Source organism: Drosophila elegans, unplaced genomic scaffold (assembly GCF_018152505.1).
Source record: "Drosophila elegans isolate 14027-0461.03 unplaced genomic scaffold, ASM1815250v1 contig_476, whole genome shotgun sequence".
Taxonomy (NCBI): Eukaryota; Metazoa; Arthropoda; class Insecta; order Diptera; family Drosophilidae; genus Drosophila; species Drosophila elegans.
In genome coordinates, this window is record NW_024545863.1 from 20,369,444 (window position 1) to 20,389,153 (window position 19,710).

At 41.0% G+C, this 19,710-nt stretch overlaps 3 protein-coding genes across 10 annotated transcripts; 2 read left to right on the plus strand and 1 right to left on the minus strand.

Moving 5' to 3' along the window:
* The first annotated feature begins 530 nt into the window (after nt 1–530).
* Nucleotides 531–8,839, plus strand: LOC108139255 (two pore potassium channel protein sup-9). 4 transcript variants are annotated; one of them, XM_017261932.1, is made up of 9 exons: nt 531–1,012; nt 2,366–3,186; nt 3,632–3,787; nt 3,852–3,978; nt 4,393–4,583; nt 4,654–4,841; nt 5,712–5,872; nt 6,597–6,629; nt 6,872–8,839. In XM_017261932.1, the coding sequence occupies exons 2-9, from the start codon at nt 3,060–3,062 to the stop codon at nt 7,113–7,115; spliced, it is 1,227 nt and encodes a 408-aa protein (XP_017117421.1). In that variant the 5' UTR covers nt 531–1,012; nt 2,366–3,059; the 3' UTR covers nt 7,116–8,839. The 4 variants fall into 4 exon arrangements, with proteins under 4 accessions (XP_017117421.1, XP_017117422.1, XP_017117423.1 ...); XM_017261933.1 differs by having other exon boundaries at nt 531–974; XM_017261934.1 differs by having other exon boundaries at nt 531–848.
* A 101-nt stretch (nt 8,840–8,940) lies between these two features.
* LOC108139257 (serine-arginine protein 55) lies at nt 8,941–14,996 on the minus strand. Of its 5 annotated transcripts, none has more exons than XM_017261937.2 (9): nt 14,863–14,996; nt 14,444–14,601; nt 13,885–13,955; nt 13,710–13,817; nt 12,895–12,976; nt 10,469–10,542; nt 10,076–10,393; nt 9,564–9,728; nt 8,941–9,395 (listed from the first exon to the last, which is right to left on the minus strand). In XM_017261937.2, the coding sequence occupies exons 2-9, from the start codon at nt 14,567–14,569 to the stop codon at nt 9,281–9,283; spliced, it is 1,059 nt and encodes a 352-aa protein (XP_017117426.1). In that variant the 5' UTR covers nt 14,570–14,601; nt 14,863–14,996; the 3' UTR covers nt 8,941–9,280. The 5 variants fall into 5 exon arrangements, with proteins under 5 accessions (XP_017117426.1, XP_017117425.1, XP_017117428.1 ...); XM_017261936.2 differs by having other exon boundaries at nt 12,895–12,991; XM_017261939.2 differs by lacking the exons at nt 12,895–12,976; nt 13,710–13,817; nt 13,885–13,955; nt 14,444–14,601; nt 14,863–14,996 and adding exons at nt 11,038–11,932; nt 12,011–12,458.
* Nucleotides 14,997–15,585: 589 nt separating this feature from the next.
* LOC108139330 (heterogeneous nuclear ribonucleoprotein 87F) lies at nt 15,586–19,621 on the plus strand. The gene is made up of 4 exons (XM_017262041.2): nt 15,586–15,759; nt 16,822–17,878; nt 18,349–18,451; nt 18,600–19,621. The coding sequence occupies exons 1-3, from the start codon at nt 15,712–15,714 to the stop codon at nt 18,444–18,446; spliced, it is 1,203 nt and encodes a 400-aa protein (XP_017117530.1). The 5' UTR covers nt 15,586–15,711; the 3' UTR covers nt 18,447–18,451; nt 18,600–19,621.
* Nucleotides 19,622–19,710: the final 89 nt, after the last annotated feature.

Below are 19,710 nucleotides of genomic sequence, written 5' to 3' on the forward strand. Positions count from 1 at the left end.
GCTTTCCGCTTTTTACGAGTCCTGTCTCCAAAATTTTTTTCTTTTTCAAGCAGATAGCTAAGTTTTCCACCAATTATCCAGCACTGCATTTAGTCTCCTCTCAATGGTTTCAAAACTGTGTTATCCTGAATTGAAGCTATATTTGAAAAATTAAAAAAAAAAACTTAATTTTTAAAACAAATTTATTGTTAAAGTCAGTTTAAAAAAAAAAATTGTTTGTGAATATTAATTATTTCATTACTCAAGCAAGTTAAAAACGAAAAAGAGAATTATACAAATATTGTATTGTACTTAAAAAAGTTTACTCTTTTTCTAGTAATAATTTTTTGTAGTAATAAATATAATTATGTTGCTTTACATCTGAAACACGTCGACGCTATGCCGATAAAATAACGATTAGACTTCAGTCTGGACTCAAACCATAAATTCCTACTGGATTCGAATAACCGGTTCGCTGAAATGTAATAGCTGGAGAGAGACTTAACAGTGGGAGAGATTTTTCGCGAGCAGAGAGAATTTGGCAGGATGAGCTTTCGCCCGAAAATCTATTTAAGCAACATGCAACGTTACAGTTTTAAAATTTTTTTCGCCCGCCCCGCAGCATCCGTTCGCAATTAGAACAAAAAAGGTTACATTTGAAATCATTAAAAAACGTGTCGATTGGCTTCTGGTGAAAAACGACTCACGGTTTTTACCTATAATATCCTTCACAACCCTGCCAGCAGCCGAGTGTTTTGTGCGCCGGAGCAAAGCTTCCTTGAATTCCGTCGCTGCGAGTCGCGTCGAGAGCATTACGGATGCGAATCCGAGTGGCGACAAAAGTGGGCATCAAACGGAGCCAAATTACGGTAGTGAAAAAATTGTGGGGTGCTGCTGAGTTTTGTGCAATTATAGTTGACGAATCAAAGGATCTGAAGTGCGGCGACTGAAAATTACGACCCATCCAGTTTCGTCCTGTTCAGCGGAAACGATGTGTATGTGTGCGGGCTTTACATAATGGAACAATTCAAATGTGAGGCATCTTCCTCTCCATCGTCCTTTTTTTTCTCGCGAAGGATACGGGAGTGGGGGCTGGGGAGGATTCTCTTGATAGTGTCACTGTCATTGCCAGTGCATGGGAATTGTGGAGGAATCTGGAGAGGATGAGCAAAGGGCAAGGGAAAGCTGCGCGAAATAGCACAACAAACAAGAAGCACGGGCAAGGAAACTAACAAAAAAGTTAACTAAGGGCGGGCATCCTTCTCGTCCGAGTATGTGTGTGTGTGTGTGTGTGTGTGTGAGGGGAGCGGAAAACCATCCCCCACAATCCGCACCGAAGGACCAACAAATTAAAAAAAAAAAGCCTGTGTCTGCTCCGCTTTTTGTGTGTGTGTGCGTACACTTCAACGCGCTTTGAACCTCTCCCACAGACACACACTGAGATACAGACACTCACACACTTGAATAATTCAGGACACTGCATTGTTCATCAATAAATTGCCATTAGATGGCCAAAAACACTCAAGGGGAGCTTTCATTTTTCGGCGTCTCATTATCCCGCGTGATAACTGAATTATTCAACAATTACAGCTGAGATTTTGCAGCTTCACACGTTGCCAAAATGCCAGTTTCGCCAGTGTGTCCACAAATCCTTACGCTCATTGGCGAAGGACACATGCAAATGAATTTTTTATTTGCATGTTTGTGTGGTGTGCGAGTGTGTGAATAAGGTGAGATGAAGTGTACACACAGCGGCGGCGAGGATAATAGCACAAAAATTCAATTAGCCACCGAGAAATGTGTGTAAAATCACTTTTATTGGTTTTTTACAGTCAATTTTGAATCCTTTAGTCGGGATATATATTTAGTAAGGATATTTAGAACTAGAAAAGCTTTAACACTTCCTTCAAGCTACTTCTTAAAACTGATGTACCTTGAAATGGTTTTTGGTACCTAATTATAAACATAAACATCAAACTAAGGACAGTTTGCCATCACAGATACCATAATATTATTAATATTATTCAAATTTATGATTTATTTTAATTTGCAACTTTAAATTCGATTTTCTGTAGCCTAAAAATTTCAATTCCACATTCAAGATTTTTTAATAGTAAGATATACCCATCTCAAATTTTTATTTCACACAAATAAACTTACTTGTACTCATAAAATTAATAATTAAAAATCCATGTTAATTTAAGAGTTTTCTTTTTAAGTGTTTGGAAAATGTTTATATTTTCAATGAGTGCTATTAATTAAGAATTGTTTGCATATTTCCATGGAAGAGTGGAGCGTAGTGGGGCCTGGTAGTGATGATGACAGATTAGTTGCAGGCGTTATTTTTAGCCCAGCCATAAAACCTAATTCAAGTCATTCCATGCAGGAAGGACACGGCGGCAGAAACTACAGCGCGATGGCGCCCGTCACCCGCAGCAGCAGTGGCACTGGCACAATATTAATCCTTGAGAGCAGCGCCGCCCGATGAAGGATTGCAGCATGGCCCGCACAGGCACATGCACATTCGCATTCGAGTTAACGTTCACAGGCACTGGCAGCATAAATAACGCAAGGACATGGACGGCGCAACGAACGCGACGAGGACAAAGGCCCACGGCCTGTGACAGAAATAAACGCCACCACCTACTCGCCCTCGCCAAAAGCTAACCGACTAAAACGCAAACCAAACCCAAACCCCCGCCCACTTACACACACACACACAGACACACACACCTCGAGTGATATTATTTTTAATGCAATCAAAGTGCTAAGTGAGTTTGCCAAAAAGCAGAGAGAGACTACAAAACTAAAGCAAACCGAGAGTGAGAGTCGAAGTCGAAGTCGTCGCCATCGCTGTCATCGCCAGGTCTTAACCCAATTTGGGAACTTTGTCCTTTGAGAGCGACCCGCAGACCCCAGAAAGGACGAGCAGGACGAAGCCGAGAAACCCATATGGACGACGGCAGGTGCAGCCCGGTTAGCCAGGTGAGCAGCCAGGAAAAGCCCTGCAAACTGTACCGCAAAAGGAGGCGACGCCAGTGAACCAACGATCCACCACCCAATACTCGCCTAAATGAAGAATGAAGAAACAAAATGTGCGCACGATATCCTTGATCGTGTGTACATTTACCTACTTGCTTGTCGGCGCCGCCGTCTTTGACGCCCTCGAATCGGAAACGGAAAAGCGTCGTTGGGAGGCGCTGCAAGGTGAGTGCAAAACACAATTATATCCTTGTAGGTACACTAGAAAAAATTAAATCCAATTAGCTCAAATAAGACTTTTTAAAAATTTTTTTTGTTACTCTTGACGAATAATGGAAATTCTTACGCAATAATGTGGCTTGGGATTTCAAAGAATATTATAGTAAATAGTATAATATAATAGTATATTGGTAAATACAAAAATTTTAATGAAAATAAGTATATTAAAAACGTCGTTTAATATTTTTAAAATCTTTCATTGCGCTTAGAGCTTGTAATGTAAATATTTTAAGTTTATTAAGAAGGAAACCTTTATGAGTTTTGCTTTTTTTTCTACATTTTTTTTGGAGTGCATTATTGCATTTAAGAAAATGACGACCATTACTTGTCATCGACAATCGTGTGTGAACTACGTCATAAGCACTGTGGGCTTTTATGCTACTAATTGCAGATGCCGAGGACATGATAATACGCAAATACAACATCTCGCTGGAGGACTTCAAAGTAATGGAGACTGTGGTGCTCAAATCGGAATCGCACAAGGCCGGCCAGCAGTGGAAATTCACCGGTGCATTTTATTATGCAACCACGGTGCTAACCACAATAGGTGGGTTATCTAACCCAAAGTAAACGGTGTTATTTAAACCACTCATGATGACCCACCATTTTAGGCTACGGACATTCAACGCCCAGCACGGTGGGTGGAAAGCTCTTCACAATGTGCTACGCCATCGTGGGGATTCCCCTGGGCCTCGTTATGTTCCAGAGCATCGGAGAAAGAGTGAATAGACTGAGCAGGTGGGTTTCAAAGTCCTTTTAAATATATTAGTTTAGTTTTCTGAGTGTATGGCCTACCGCACGTCTAGAATAACAGTTTTGATTCCTTTTAGGAAAAGATAACAATTTTAAATTTTATGGACTTTTCTATATTATTTTTTTGATTTGTAAATTTTTTATATAGATTTTTATAATACAATAACTTCTTGTTAATCTTATGAACTAAAACGCATTACTGGAATATATTCAAATTTATTGTGATGATTTCTTTAAAACTTTGAAACAAATATTTATTGTTTGTATATATATATTGCGATGTATCATGAAACGCTAGCCTTTACAAAATTTGTTTATTAGTTCAAAGCAATTTATATAAATTCAATTAACTTATACTTATTACTCCTTGATATTATTTTCAATGATTTATTCCCACAGCTATGTTATCAAGGCGGTCCGCTCCTCGCTGCGCTGCAAAAGGACCGTCGCCTCGGAAGTGGACCTTATATGTGTTGTGACCACACTCAGTTCGCTGACGATAGCCGGCGGTGCTGCGGCCTTTTCGAAATTTGAGGGCTGGAGCTACTTCGATTCAGTATATTACTGTTTTATTACTTTAACCACAATAGGTAAGGGCTGATCCGCTTTCATCCGATATTGGGGCAGATATAGATAGCATTAATATTCGCATTTTGACAGGCTTTGGCGACATGGTAGCCCTGCAGCGGGACAACGCACTGAACCGGAAGCCCGAATACGTGATGTTCGCACTGATATTTATACTATTCGGTCTGGCCATCGTGGCCGCCTCGCTGAATTTGTTAGTACTTAGGTTTGTTACAATGAATACCGAGGATGAGCGACGCGACGAGGCCCAGGCCATGCAGGTGAGATCAGAGCCCGGAGATCCAAGAGGAGATCCTGTCGGAGATCCGGGAGTAATTGGAGCAACTCATGCCATTTATTACCGTAGACTTGAGGACTGTTTTTTGGATCTTATTACTATCGTACATTCATTCGGCCCGTTCGAGGCGCTTTCCCTTTTTCGTAGTCAGCCGCTTTTCTCTACCGTTTTTACAATGTACCAACGCTTCACTGTACCTTTGATACCATAATATGTACAATTTTTGCTTATATTCCACTCGAATAACTTCCATCTGTCTTATACTCTCGTACCTTTTGACCAAACTTGTTAAATGAACTATAGTTTTTATATTCCATATTTGCCTGCCACTTTGCTGCACACTTGGCTAACTCTTGATCTTGCACCTTCGGTTTCCTTTTCAATTATTACTATTATACCAATGTTTTGAACCAATTAATTTATACAATCTATTCAATGCAGGCCCAATTGCGAGAGCTACCCAATAAAAATCGAATAAATGTTTTCTTTTTTCGCATATTTTCGGTTGCTTTTGACTTAACGATAACGAATCGATAACGAAACGAAATCAATCAAATGCAAAACGCGAGCTTAGTTTATGTCCAAGTCCAGTTTATGGACCAACGAGGTGATTGCGGTTTTTCAGATTTCAATACTATTTTGACCAACTCCCACCACAAAACCACTTCACCACCTGACTTTCTGTACCACACTGAACCAAGCAGCACCACCAACCCACTCTCGCCAGAACCACACGAATACCGTTCCTCAGTCTTCAACGCTATACTCCACCGCCACCCACTCGGCATTCGAACACCCCCCAAGAAGTCCGTGATATGATCTACATCTAACACCCATTGTACACCCCTTGCAGGCGCTGCAAGTGGCTGTGAAGCTGGAGGGCGATGTGATAACATCCAATGGATCCATTCTCAGCGGCTACGAGGGACACGATGGCCAATCTCTGAACGGAAGCACCAACTCGTCCATGTGCTCGTGCCACTGCATGTGTCTCAACGGAAACCGACACAAAAAGTACGTAATCGCACGATTAAAAAGAGGCTCAGGGGATAGGCTAATTGGCTTGGCACGATTTTCCGGTTCTCTTATCTAGAGAGTGGCTAATGTGCATTCAGATAGGATTCGCCGGTGTCTGAGGGCTTTCGAAAGCCCTCTTTGTCCTTTCACTGTCGGGATTGACCTTTAATATTTCCTTTTCTTTGTCCAGACAGTTGGCCAAATACCTCCTCACACTAACAGTCGCAAGTGTTTGGCTTTGCCAACTTTTAAATTAGTTGTGTAAACAAGAATTTAATTATGTGTTGGGGCTTGAAAAGGTCATAAATAATGTGTAGGTAATTTAATTTAATTAAAGACTTTATAAAACAGAGGAGATTTTTACTTTTTTTTAAGGTTTTCAATCAAGTTCTTTAAAAATCAAATAACTAAAATGTATAGCTGATTATAACAAACTAAATAAATTAAGACATATTTCTATTTTGTCTTATATTTTTAGCTTAAAGATTTTGTTGTTTTGAATGAATAAATTTATAAAGCTTAAACAAGGAGAATTTTAATAATTAATCGTCCGAGTAATTTAAAACTCCGAACATTATTGAAAATCATGCTCTTCTTTAAAAGTCCCCTTCAATCTTGACTAGTGAATATTGCCTTAGCCCTGTGCCTCTTTAATTAGATATTGTATTTTGTGTGTACTCATTTTTGTTTTCATTTTGCTTAATGTGTTGCACCTCTGCAGAAGTAAAAGCTTGGGAAAGAACAACGATGCAGAGTAAGCTTTCCATTTCATCCGATTTGATTGGTAGCCTGATTTTAATGAATTATATAACTGGATAAGACAATTTGCCATTGATCCATTATCCATCTATATTTGATTGAACAAAATTGAACAAAAACTAAAGACATGTTTTAGTGAAATCAGGCTATAACACACCCATCATGCATGCCTAGTGAACCGATTTTTCAAACTGATTCGACTGCTAACCGGATATATATTGATGTCTTCACCCACAGAAATCAATACAAATTGAGGAGATCGCCCACTCACATCCGACACCTGCTGCCGGAGGTGGTGCCCATGCAGGATTTGAACTACGACTACGACACCCAGAGTCTGCACACTTTGGCCGATCGCGGGACCATGGACAGCAGCTATATGGGCGTGGACATGGTGGACATGGCGGATACGGCGAGCATCGAGCTGCGGCCGCATACGTTGCTGAAGCGCAATGTCTCACAGCTCTCCATTCGCATCTAGGAACTGGGGGAGGGAGGCTATATTAAATATTGGTGGAGGCTTAGCGGGTTGCAGGCACAACGAAGTGGCAGAACCGCCCTCGCCAAAAACGACTTACAAATCGAAAGTGATAACAAGGCTCTAAATAGTACTTAAATACTTATATAGATTCGCTAACTGACACGTAGGACACGATTGAGGTGGGCGTTTGGATAATGTGCCATTTATATTATTTACAATGTGAACTAGTGCATAGATCTATACAACACGTAGTGGGCATGGTAGCGACTAATCCTATACGTTTACATATACACCACTTACAACTAGAGCACTATACAATTGAATGTAAACCACTGCCATTTCCGAGCGATAGAACCTAGAAGCGATGCGCAAGATTATGGAACGGCAACACTCACTTGTAGTCTTTCTATTTTAACACTAACATCCAGTCATCAGAAGCCGTAAATATACAGAATCCGATGAACTCGAGCCAAAATCAACCATAGTATTACTACGTTTATACGCCAGACATTTAAAAAAAATATTTATTTAAATTAAATTAAATCGTAAATTCTGATCCCATTATTCAAATCTTCAAATGGGTTTCGAAATTCTGTTATAGTTTAAATCCATGCAAATTTAAAGTGAAGGGTTTTGAATACTGTTTCAAGGAAAGGACTATTTCCAAAATAAAATTATTATTTAATTTTTTTAAGTCAAACAAAATAATTTATTATCTATTTAAATGGCAACTATTTGTGCATATAAACGTAGAATACCATTCAAGAGCCAAAATATCGCAATGAAGTGTCAAATTAATGCTGTAAATATTCTATAGCCGATAAATGTTAGATAACGTTTGAAAAATCAATTTTATTCAGACTTATTATGATTACGTACTGTTTGAAGACAAACTTGGTATTAGTTTACGATAACGGTGCGCATGTAGTTAGTAGCCACAACTAAGGCCACATCCTCGATCTACCCAAGTGTCAAATACTTAGCTAGAAGCCCAAACATTTCAGTCAACGCCAGTGCTCAAGTGACTCCACGATGTGCCAAATAACACACGCTTGCGGACAGCAAACAAATATTATTACTTAAATATTTGGACCGTTCGCGTGTTATATAGACAGACATACCGTCTTAGATCCCAAGACCTTCTCCTATCGCATTTATGCAAAGAATGCATTTAGTTACAGTTGTAGATAATGTCGAACCGAATTCCCCACACTTAGTATAAGCATTCCATAGATATTGTTTTATGGCATTCGCATTTAAAATAGAATTTTCGATGATCTGTTCTAGTTAGTCGATGCATTTTTCAACGCCGATTATTGCTCATTCGAGACGTCAAACGCTTCAAAACAAAAAATCTTTTTTGTCCTTATGTGCTTTGTATATAATAGTATACCTAATTAATAAAAGTAATTACTTTGAAAAACGATATATTGTTAAAACCGAAACTTTGTCAGTTTATAAAACTTAGTTATGTATTTCATTTAACTTGACGATTTTTAGAATGCTAATTAATTTCCAAATTTTAAATATTTAACTATAACATTTTAGACAATGTGGTTAAAATTACCAATGGATTTCTTTAAATTCAAGATTAATAATAAATCAAATGAAATTGTAATTTTAATTCAGGCAAATAATGCAAAATAGTGAAAATAAGACTTTGTAATATACTTGTATTCCGAAATTACCACAAACAAAAAACAATAAACTAAATTTATATATGATTAAATCCGACATCCTTTACTTTTTATTTTCAGCATTGTCACCCATTTCAGCAATATCAACTCATAAATAAACCAGTAAAATCATCAACGCAAAACAAATATTTAATTTAAATGTATCCGTATTTATTGAAATTACTCATCGTATGTATAGACAATTTAAGGTGTTTCGGTGTACGTGTCGAAGTAATTCCGTCAGCAATATGTACTCCTTGAATCCAAGCCATTTTTCAGGAGTGTCCAAGTCTTGAAACAAATCGTTTTTCAATATTACAAAATGACGAGGCCCCTATTGTGGATTTGTATGATTTCGATTTCATTTTCATTGGTTTTGGTTCAAAGGGCGCAGGGTAAGTAAAGGTGTCTGAGTGTTGATGTTCGTAGAATAGCTATAGTAGAAGTCTAAAATCAAGTGTTTTAAAATTAATGGGACAGCTAACTAATCTAATCGTCCATGCTCTCGTTATTGCGGTCCGGCGAGGCGTTTCCATTTTTGGGCGAGGCCGAACGGGAGCGGGATCGCGAACGCGATTTGTTGTCAGCCGATGCGGATCGATCGCTGCAATAGAAAAGCATTATAACAAACTATATTACGGGCTTTTGTGCGACCACAGTTGGAGGGCTACGAACAGGTGCATCCAAACAAAACCAAAGAAAGCACGAAAGAAACAATCGTGAACTGTCTATAGAGAGCTGAGATCAGCGGGTCGGTCTCTAGCAAACTTACCGTGAGCGGGAGTCGCGGCGGTTGGACTTGGAACGTGATCGGGAGCGGGACTCGCGCTTCGACACGGAACGCGAGCGGGAACGGGAGTCACGCTCACGCTTGGGAGAACGGGAGCGGGTGCGGGAGTGGGACTTCGATTTGGACTTGGACACGTCACGCGATTTGCTGCAGCACAAGAGGAGAAATAAGTTAATAAGGTCAGCAGAAAGCAATTGGTTTCAATAGATCGTAATTAATCATCTAGCATTTTCCAAATGAGTAGGCCTTTTAAAATTATTTATATTATTTTACAAATTTTGTGGACCAATTCAAAAAAAAATCGTTAAATTCAAATATTTTTTCTATTTAACAAGGTCAACTATGGTTCTAGATTTATTAAATACTAAGGATTTATATGTTTGGTATACATTCTTTTATATTATTACAACACTATATAAACTAAAATTTTGTTCAAAAATATTTACAACAAATTAAGTACGATCCTTATAAACAATATTTAACACTGCACTTACTTGGAACGCGAGCGAGAGCGAGAACGGGACTTAACGGGCGACTTGGACTTGGAGCGTCCGCCGCGGGACTTGGAGCGGCTGCGCGACTTGGATCGCGAGTGCGACGAGCGACGGGAACGGGAGCGCCTGCGCGAGCGGGATCGCGAACGAGAGCTTGACGAACGGGAACGTCCACGTCCACCTCCGCCGCCGCCACCGCCGCCGCTGCGTCCTCCGCGCCGATCCTCAACCAGATGGACGCGCCTGCCATTCAGCTCGGTGTCATCCAGCTTCTCAATGGCCGTCTTCATGTCCGACAACGAAGCAAACTCGACCACGCTGCAAGGGAAAAAAGATTTATTTAGTAATTAGTTAAAAAAATTAAATCTTATGTGAGTTAAAGGGGAGACTTACCCTTCATTGCGGCGCTGCTTGTGGGCATCGGCATAGGTGACCTCGCCAGCTTGGCGCATGTAATCCTTGAGATCCTGCAGGGAACGCACAAAGTCGGAAGAAAAGGACAAGAATTAGTGAAATTATGCATTGGCAGGGATCTCGCACATCTCGCATCCGGTGGCAGTGGTTGCAACTCAAAGGACAGCCCGTGCAGCAGGTGGAGCATTTTGAATGTTTTCGGCATTTTGGGCTCGCACACGCTGCCGAGATGGTTCCTAACCAAGTCCGACCTTAGAGTCCCTCTTTCTCAGTGCCCTGTGTTCTTCTATGCCGTGCTCTCTGTTGTCGCGCCTGCCTACGGGAAACGGGAAACCGAGAACCACCTCTTGTTGGCCGAAGGGTTCAATTGTGCGGGGAGGAAGGAGCGGAACAGTTGCTTCCGGCCGAAACATTCAAACACTCCACGCTGCACGCGACACAGAACTTAAGCGTAAACAATCATAGTTAACAGTGGTTGGCAATTGATAGAGTTGATTTGGTTTGAAAAATAATTAAAGTTAACAAATTAGTTGTAATTGAATTCTTACTTAATGCGCTTTCAGAGAGAGGAGGACACACACATCGTTTCTACACCGAGAGTTTAGATTGTCTGCCTAGTAACTGTGGGCCAATGACACCAAGGACACCTCATGACCTCATCGAAAGTCCGATCGAACATCGTTAACTCAACCAGGCGGGCAGCCAGTAAACCGTAGCCAGGCAGGCAGGCGGATGAGCAGATGGATGGCCAGACCTCGTTACGTTTTGTTACTTTGATTTCGGTTTGGTATGGTTTGGTTTGGTTTGGTACTTGGTTTTTTTTTTCGTGTACAACAGAATCATATTATAAATGGCAAAAAAGTATTCAAGTGTTGCGGTTGGCGGTAATCGTTTAGTTTCGGAGGGAGCCACACACCGGATACAGTCAGGAGGTCAGATCAGATCAGAGGAGACATCGCTAGCCAGAACACCACCGCACCAGCGAGCCGGAGAGTGGAGCGTTTCGGAGCAGTTTGCCGGGCAGCGGCGGACACAACAACCAGCGGCTTCGGTGCCTCACGCACAAACGAACTGCAAAAATAAGAAATACGTTTCGGGACGCTGCTCTCGCTGCTCCAACGGGTTGGAGGATGTCTAGTCGGTAGTCTCAGTCGGAGCCTGAGCCGCAGCCGTAAGCCAGAAGCCAGTAGCCGGATGCCGGAAGCCGGATGCCAGAAGTACCGGGAATGGGGGGAAGGACTAAGTTCGGAGTTAACTAGCCGAAGTTGGTAAGTGAACGCGCGACCAGCATCGTGTCATCGTGTCATCGATCGATCATCGTCATATGCTCATCTCTCATCTTATCGTCGCCAAGACCATCACATCATCTCAGAATTAGCGAACGCAAGCTTCTCATCTAACCACACTCGATTGATTCGATTCACGCCCTCACACTCACAATGGCTATAAGGAATTTGACAATTCTTTATATAATATTGTTGGTAGTTAAAATTGTGAATGTTTTAGCAGAGAGTTAAATACCTAACGCAAGAGGCCAGCCTACGTTCTACGTTAAATCAGCTTACGTGGGCTGGCCTTTTGACCCGGGCAGCTCATCATCGTCCATCGTCATCGTCTGGGTAGTATCTGATTTTGGTTTCAGTTTGGTTCGTGTTTTTTTTTTTTTTGGGTTCGATTCTGATCGACATGTTCTTTGTTATTCGGAATGGACGGATGGATGAGGCGGCGGCGAAGGCGCATCGTGGAGCTCGTAGGCCGCAGATCGTAAAATCGCAGATCGAACGCAATCTAGGGCTGCTCTGGGGACTGTCTCTCTGTCTTCCACCACTTCACGGTTTTTGGAAACACTCTGTGAACCGGTCTCTAGTTCTGTCTTTCTCACGGCGATTCAATTAGATTCGATTCGATTCAATTCTCTATCGGGTGTTTCGGTCCCGGTTTGGTTTTAGTTTTGGCCCAAGCCGAGTAGGGAATCTCTCAGTCAAAGCACATCAAACTCTTTTTTATCGGTTTCGGTTGGTGTGTGCGAGAGAAAGTAATGGTGGGTAGATTACACCGATCAGTACCAGGGTTTAGCAATATATCTTATGTTTTCGTTTCACTTAAGTCTAGGTCAACTATACAGCTTATGGCTAAATTACAGATTAATGATTGCTGGAGTCACAGTAGAGGAGTTAAACACAAAATGGGAAGACACACCGGGGGAGTAAATTGAAATCAAAAGGGGTTTCGAACTGGGAGGGGATTCCTCGATTGAAGGATATGGATTAGGGGATTAGTGGGTGGTGTAATAGATTACCAATTCAATCGGTTAGCAGTTATTAATTCTAATGCTACACTCCTCGAATCTAAGCTACAGTGAATATCAGGCCCAAGGCCCCATATATCCAACCATGCTGACTTACCTGCCAGCTAACGCGACTGGACAAATTCTCCACAATCAGGCGGTACTCAGTGCGCAAGGGTGGCCCATAACGGGAGGATGATCTGGAATTTTTGTTTCTGGTGAATAATTGAACGGATTCGCTAATTAGTATTGACACTGCGCTGCTGCTTCCGCTGCTCCATCACAAAAATTAATGGTGAAAATTCGAATAATGCATAATTACATTCGGGATTATGCGCAACAAAACAAACATTATACATACTATGCAGATAGGAAACGTGCAGACATAGGAAAATTATAATATGCATAGGAAAAACGGAGCGTCATGGAAATAATAAGACTAACAGCAAGTCAGTGTCTTTTGGGTCCCTTCCACACAGAGGACATCGATTTAAATGGTTGACATCGATCTTAGTAAAGGATTTAAAAATGAATTTGGGCAAGTATAAAAAGGCATTGTTCATTTCTCCGTCAAAGTCTATTAATTAATATCTGGAAATTGTAATTTTTGGGAAATCTCGAAGCAAAGTTTTATTTTAAAATGGTATCTCCCTAGACCTTCGAGTAAATAAAATAAGTTATAAGGAATATAATACATTTTAGAGAAAGTTAAGGACAGAAAACAAAGCCTTTGAAGTGATATTTACACAAATACTGTTACTTTTTTTTGCCATAATGATGTAACACACCATTTAAAACTGGTCGCAACTGTGTGAATGGGGTTTCCAAATGAAAATAGTTTAGCAATGCTATTTCTGGGGCAAACTTTAACGCAATACAAAGTAAAAGGACGGAATCGCCGCTACTTATCTTGAGTTCTGTGACTCTACTTACTTGTCGTTGTAGCGACCGCCTCCCCCGCCCCGCCGACCACCATAGCGATCGTCGTAGCGGTCGCGGTTGCTGCCACGAGCGGTTCCCCTGGCGGGTTCAACAACCACGCTGCAAATATAGAACAGACAACCATGAATCACTCCATCTCGCGGGCTTTCTAATAAAATGAACTTACCGCTCGCCCAGCAGCTCTTTGCCATTCAGTTCATAGACGGCATCGTCGGCATCGCGATAGTCCTCAAACTCCTGAAAATTCAAAGAGTTTATTGGTTGATGAATTTGAAGAGGGATGTTTTATAAGGTTTGTAATTCGACAAACAAGAGCTCTATATAACAGCAATATCCAGATAATCAATAAATAGATATGACATTTTATAAGCTTAATAATCTGACGAACTTAATCTGTAACGGTAAGTGTAATTTAAGATAAATTTCGTGATATTCAGTTTGATGGCACCTATTTAAGTACAACGTAGTATTATGAGCTTTAATGGATAAATACTCTTTATTGCATTCATAACTGCCATAGCAACGATCGTTTTAAATTACCTAAACTGACTTGCAATCATAAAAGAAAGGACAAGTTGTTTTTGAATATATTAGCATATATGTAAATCGATGTAAGGTATTTTTTAACCTTTCAGAATGGCAATGTTAATTGAATTAAATTTTCAAGGGATCAACCTTTACCTCTAAGGATATTCATAATATTTTTTCCGTTTTCTTTTACTCACCACAAATCCGTAGCCATTCTTGATGAGAATGTCGCGAGTGCGGCCGTAACCCTTAAAGAAGCGCTCCAAATCGCGCTCGCGCACTCCGTACGGCAGACCGCCCACGTACACTCGAGATCCTACCATGATTGCGGTTTTTTACGTATCTCTTGTAGGTGCTACAAAAAAATAATATATTATATTTTCACGTATGTATTTTTTAGCTTCTATTTTGCTCGACTGTCCTTTCTTAGTGAAAATATACATACACAAGCGTGCGTGTGTGTAATTTGCCAAGATGGCGGCCACCATATACAGACGTCTATACACACACACGCACGCATTGTACCGGGTGTACAGAACATTCGCAAAAATATACAATACGTCTCGTGGACTAAATCGGCTTTACTTTCTATTTAATCGCTATCACTAGCACGTACCGTTGACTCAAGAATATTTATGGTAAATTTACAATTTACTCGCTTTCCACACACTCTCTTTTCTGGCTTCTTTTCGACACGAAAAAACGCAAGCGACTCGACAAACGGAAGTGAAAGTGACAGTTGGCAACGATGTTTGACAATCATTCCGAAGGGGGAACGGAACGATAGTTTTCGGAATATCGATGTTTTTGGCGGGCAATGCGTTTTAATATGAAGGGGGTATTCTTGTTTTGTTTATTAAAACATTAATAACATATTTAATTAAAACGACTTAATTAATTTTGTTACTTCCTAATTGAGTGAATGTCTGAAATTCGGTTATCTGTTTGTCAGTTATTCCCTAAAAATTGAACTGGTTGAAATTTCAGCAAATAAATAAGGCAACACTAATACCAGCATGAAAATAATCAGATATATGCACCGAAATAAGCTTACGCAGTACATTGCTTTTAAACAAATCCAATAGCATTATTTTTTCCCAGCAATTTTCCTCAACTTCAAGCAAAAGCTATGAAAAACATTGGGCGTATTCAGCAGAACAAAATGATCACTGATGGATCAGTATATATTTTCTAGAAATGTTATAAAGGAGGAAGGAGTCCCCATAATGTTTTCCTCTCAGCGTGTTAATATATTTTTCCAACTATCGTTCCACTTCCAAATGCCGCGAAACAATAACTCGAAGCGCGATATCTTGGTGTTTCGCCACATTCGAAACCGGGTCACACTACTCCTTTGTGCCGTGCTGTACACTTTTACTTTGATTTTCGGGCGTCTGCTGGAAAATAGTGCAAACTTGTGCTCGATTTTGAAGATACCCGAGTTTTACACACAGACAATACAAGAATGGCGGATCTTAACGACTCTAATGGAAACTACGACGACGGTGACGAGGTGAGTTATTTATTCGTTGAAATTCTTTAGCAAACGCACGAGAAAGTGCAAAATGTCGACGCCGAAAGAATTGCAAGAATATAACACGCGGCTTTTTTTTTTACTTATGATGTGTACACATTTGGGATTGTCTGAGTCTTTGCTTGTGGATTGATCGGGTTAATGACACTGCAAAAGTTTGATGGCCCTTGTCTCGGAAACATGTAATTGAATAAAAAAAAAAACGATACCGGCTGCTCACCGAAAAAGAGAGAACGAAGACACATACACACACAAACTATCTGTCATGGCGGTGCAAATAGTAAAAAAAAAAGTAAAATGGCGGGCGGCGTTTTTCTCGCCCGTTTTTTAGTTACCGCAATTACTATCATAAACAATTCCATTTGATGATCGTTTCTAACCATATTAATCTGATAATGATTCATTATTGATGTTTCTAATCTATTTTGGCCTTCATACACAAAAACATGTATACACATACCCATCTGTTGCTTAAAATACTATGAACATAGCTTCTTTCTGCATACTTTTAATTTATTTATAATATTTTGAATTATTCGTCTAACATAAAACGCTCAGAAAATTTGTGTATTAAACAAATTAGAAAGTTTTTAAAAAAGTTTAATTCTTTGCTATTTGGTATGACTAACAAATAATCGATGTTTTTTGGATATTATCAACTTGTTTTTAAATATGTTACAAAAACCCTATCTCTCAAAAAATACATTAATCGGTTGCAATTTGGTAAAAAAATTTTAACCTGGGCTTCAAGATCTTAGTTTTTGATACCAAATCTGGATAAAATAATCTTTGTACGAAAATGAAGTCTTTTAATGGTTATTTGCACGTGGCTTTAAGCAAACTTTCCTGGAGCTCTGAGATTGTTCCAAATCATTTATTTTAAAGGTTGATTTATACAAAATGCAATACTCCTGAATTCTGAATTCCCGTAGAGGGAATTTTGAATAAAGGCATTACTTATGCATTCTTACCTAGGCAAATTTGTGTTTTTCGTTTTCGGCATTTTACTGACGTTGGACACTTTTTTAAATTCACCCACAGATCACTGAGCCAGAGCAGCTGCGCAAGCTGTTCATCGGCGGTCTGGACTACCGCACCACGGACGATGGCTTGAAGGCTCACTTCGAGAAGTGGGGCAACATCGTGGACGTGGTGGTGATGAAGGATCCCAAGACGAAGCGCTCGCGCGGCTTTGGGTTCATCACGTACTCCCAGTCCTATATGATCGACAACGCCCAGAATGCGCGGCCCCACAAGATCGATGGACGCACCGTTGAGCCCAAGAGGGCTGTGCCGCGTCAGGAGATCGATGCTCCGAACGCAGGGGCCACGGTGAAGAAGCTCTTCGTCGGCGGTCTGCGCGACGATCACGATGAGGAGTGCCTGCGCGACTACTTCAAGGACTTTGGCCAGATCGTTGGCGTGAACATCGTTTCCGACAAGGATACGGGCAAGAAGCGTGGCTTCGCCTTCATCGAGTTTGATGACTACGATCCCGTTGACAAGATCATTCTCCAGAAGAACCACACCATCAAGAACAAGAGCCTGGACGTGAAGAAGGCGATTGCCAAGCAGGACATGGACCGCCAGGGCGGCGGAGGTGGTGGTGGCGGTGGAGGAGGAGGCGGTGGTCAGGGCGGCGGACGAGGCGGTCCTCGGCTTGGCGGACGTGGTGGTCAGGGCGATCGCGGCCAGGGCGGCGGCGGTGGCTGGGGTGGCCAGAACCGGCAGAATGGAGGAGGCAATTGGGGCGGCGCCGGTGGTGGTGGCGGCTTCGGCAACAGCAGCGGTAACTTTGGAGGCGGCGGTGGTGGCGGCGCGGGCGGTTGGAACCAGCAGGGTGGAGCCGGCGGCGGCGGTCCATGGAACAACCAGGGCGGCGGCAACAGCGGCTGGAATGGTGGTGGCGGTGGAAGCGGCGGCTACGGCGGCGGCAACAGCAATGGCAGCTGGGGCGGCAACGGCGGCGGCTTCGGTAATGACTACCAACAGAGCTACGGTGGCGGTCCGCAGCGCAACAACAACTTTGGCAACAGCCGCCCGGCTCCATACAGTCAAGGTGGAAGTGGAGGAGGTGGCGGCGGAGGTTTCAACAAGGGTGAGTTCGATTAGATGATCAATATGATGACTTTCCGTAGCTATTTTGGTAGAGGTTTATAGTTTGATCTGTTCAAAAGTTCCAAACCAATTTAATATTAAAGTAACCACATAATAGAATCTCAATTGAAATAATTGAGAATTCAGGAAATTTTATGATTAACCCTTCCCGATCTTCTCTTGTTCAAGGTACTGGAATATAGACATTGAATTATAGAACTCATGAATTTAATTTGTTTAAAAAGTTCTTCCTAACGCTACAAGTATAATACTTATAATTTAATGCATTTGTCACACAATAATATAATATTTGTAATAAACTTCTATTTGTGATTTATAATTATATATATTTACTGCTATTACACCACTTTACTAATTATAATCTTAATGCTCGTGAGTTCTAATGTGCAATCATATTTTGTCATAATTTGCAATATATACCCTTTATTTTAATATATTTATTTTTTGCAGGCAACCAGGGTGGAGGACAAGGCTTTGGCGGCAACAACTACAACTCCGGAGGCGGCGGCCAGGGTGGAAACATGGGCGGCGGCAATAGACGTTACTAGACAAGGTAAATATAGACGAATTGGACCTAGGTCCCTTTCCACCCGTATGTTTTAAAACGCTCGGATCATTTGGTCGTTGTTGGAAGCCAAACAATCAATCTAAATCGGAACGAATCGAAGCTAATGCAAAATTTTCTCCCTTTTCGCAACTAGGTAAACACACATAGAGAGAGAGTCAGTTCAAGCTAGACGACAAACAGGCAGTCTAGGCAGGCAGAGGGAGATGCAGAGGCACAAGCACAATCGCAATCTCAGGCACAGGCAGGCAATCAGTAGCAGGTGTGTGTCAGACCAGGCAGACAAGATCAGGCCCATAAATCCAGATCGAGAACCAGAAACCAGGCCGAGTGCGAGTGCAAGCAATCAGTTTTCAGGCCAGCCAAAAAAACCTGCAGGCCAATCCAAAACCTACTGGCCAAAAGCAACAAGCATGCTGCTTTACGCAAACAGCCAAAAGTGAAACGAATCGACGCCCACTTGTTGTCCACAGTTTGACTCTTGCTATCTCTCTTTTGTAACCATTAATTCGCTGATTAATTCATGTTTAGGTTGTTAAGAACCCTGAACGCTTAGTTTTAACTATATTAACAAACAAAAACAAACTAAAAGAAACGAAACGAAAAGAAAAGAAAAGAAGAAAGAAAACCAACCAACAAAATATAAATTAAACTATTATTTTATTTTATAAAATTGACTACAATAGAAACCAATTGATCACCGGAACGGATTCTCATTGAGAAATCCAGTTGCTACAGGGTGTTAAAAGGTAGAGTACCTTGAACTTTATTCATGTCCGGATGCCACAGCTAGATGTATTTCCAATTGGTTTTATTTTATAGCTACCCAGCGAATTGTAAGAAATCAAATAGAACCATATTTTGTAAAAACTTTTTTGTATATCTAAGAACTTTAATATTATGATTTATTGCAACAAAGAAAAAAAAATAAGAAAATCGTAAGTTCTGAATAGCGAACGCCTCGCTGTGTCCTAGAAAGCAAAATCCACATATACGAAACATACCAACTCTGTTAGACCCTAAGAAGTAGATGCTACGCTATACCAGAAAAAAAAACACGAAAAATCACAAAAATTCTGTAATTAGTTCGTTACGACAGAAGCGAAAGCGACGAGATACCAACAAAATAAAATCCTAACCAATGTTACCCACCCGAAACGATCACAGGAGCAGTATCCTCGCGAAAAGGAGCAGGAGCAGCAGCACAGTCCGGGGCGTACCTAGAGAACCCAGATGGGTTCCGATCC

Bases quoted from the DNA above. Each gene is read 5' to 3' on its own strand.
- LOC108139330 (XM_017262041.2), top strand. From the start codon at position 15,712: ATGGCGGATCTTAACGACTCTAATGGAAACTACGACGACGGTGACGAG. The intron at 15,760-16,821 runs GTGAGTTATTTA...ATTCACCCACAG, and splicing joins ACTACGACGACGGTGACGAG to ATCACTGAGCCAGAGCAGCT. The intron at 17,879-18,348 runs GTGAGTTCGATT...TATTTTTTGCAG, and splicing joins CGGCGGAGGTTTCAACAAGG to GCAACCAGGGTGGAGGACAA.
- LOC108139257 (XM_017261936.2), bottom strand. From the start codon at position 14,569: ATGGTAGGATCTCGAGTGTACGTGGGCGGTCTGCCGTACGGAGTGCGC. The intron at 10,394-10,468 runs GTAAGTCTCCCC...TTTCCCTTGCAG, and splicing joins AAGCAGCGCCGCAATGAAGG to CGTGGTCGAGTTTGCTTCGT. The intron at 9,396-9,563 runs GTAAGTTTGCTA...TTTCTATTGCAG, and splicing joins CGCCGCGACTCCCGCTCACG to CGATCGATCCGCATCGGCTG.
- LOC108139255 (XM_017261932.1), top strand. From the start codon at position 3,060: ATGAAGAAACAAAATGTGCGCACGATATCCTTGATCGTGTGTACATTT. The intron at 3,187-3,631 runs GTGAGTGCAAAA...TACTAATTGCAG, and splicing joins TCGTTGGGAGGCGCTGCAAG to ATGCCGAGGACATGATAATA. The intron at 3,788-3,851 runs GTGGGTTATCTA...CCACCATTTTAG, and splicing joins CACGGTGCTAACCACAATAG to GCTACGGACATTCAACGCCC.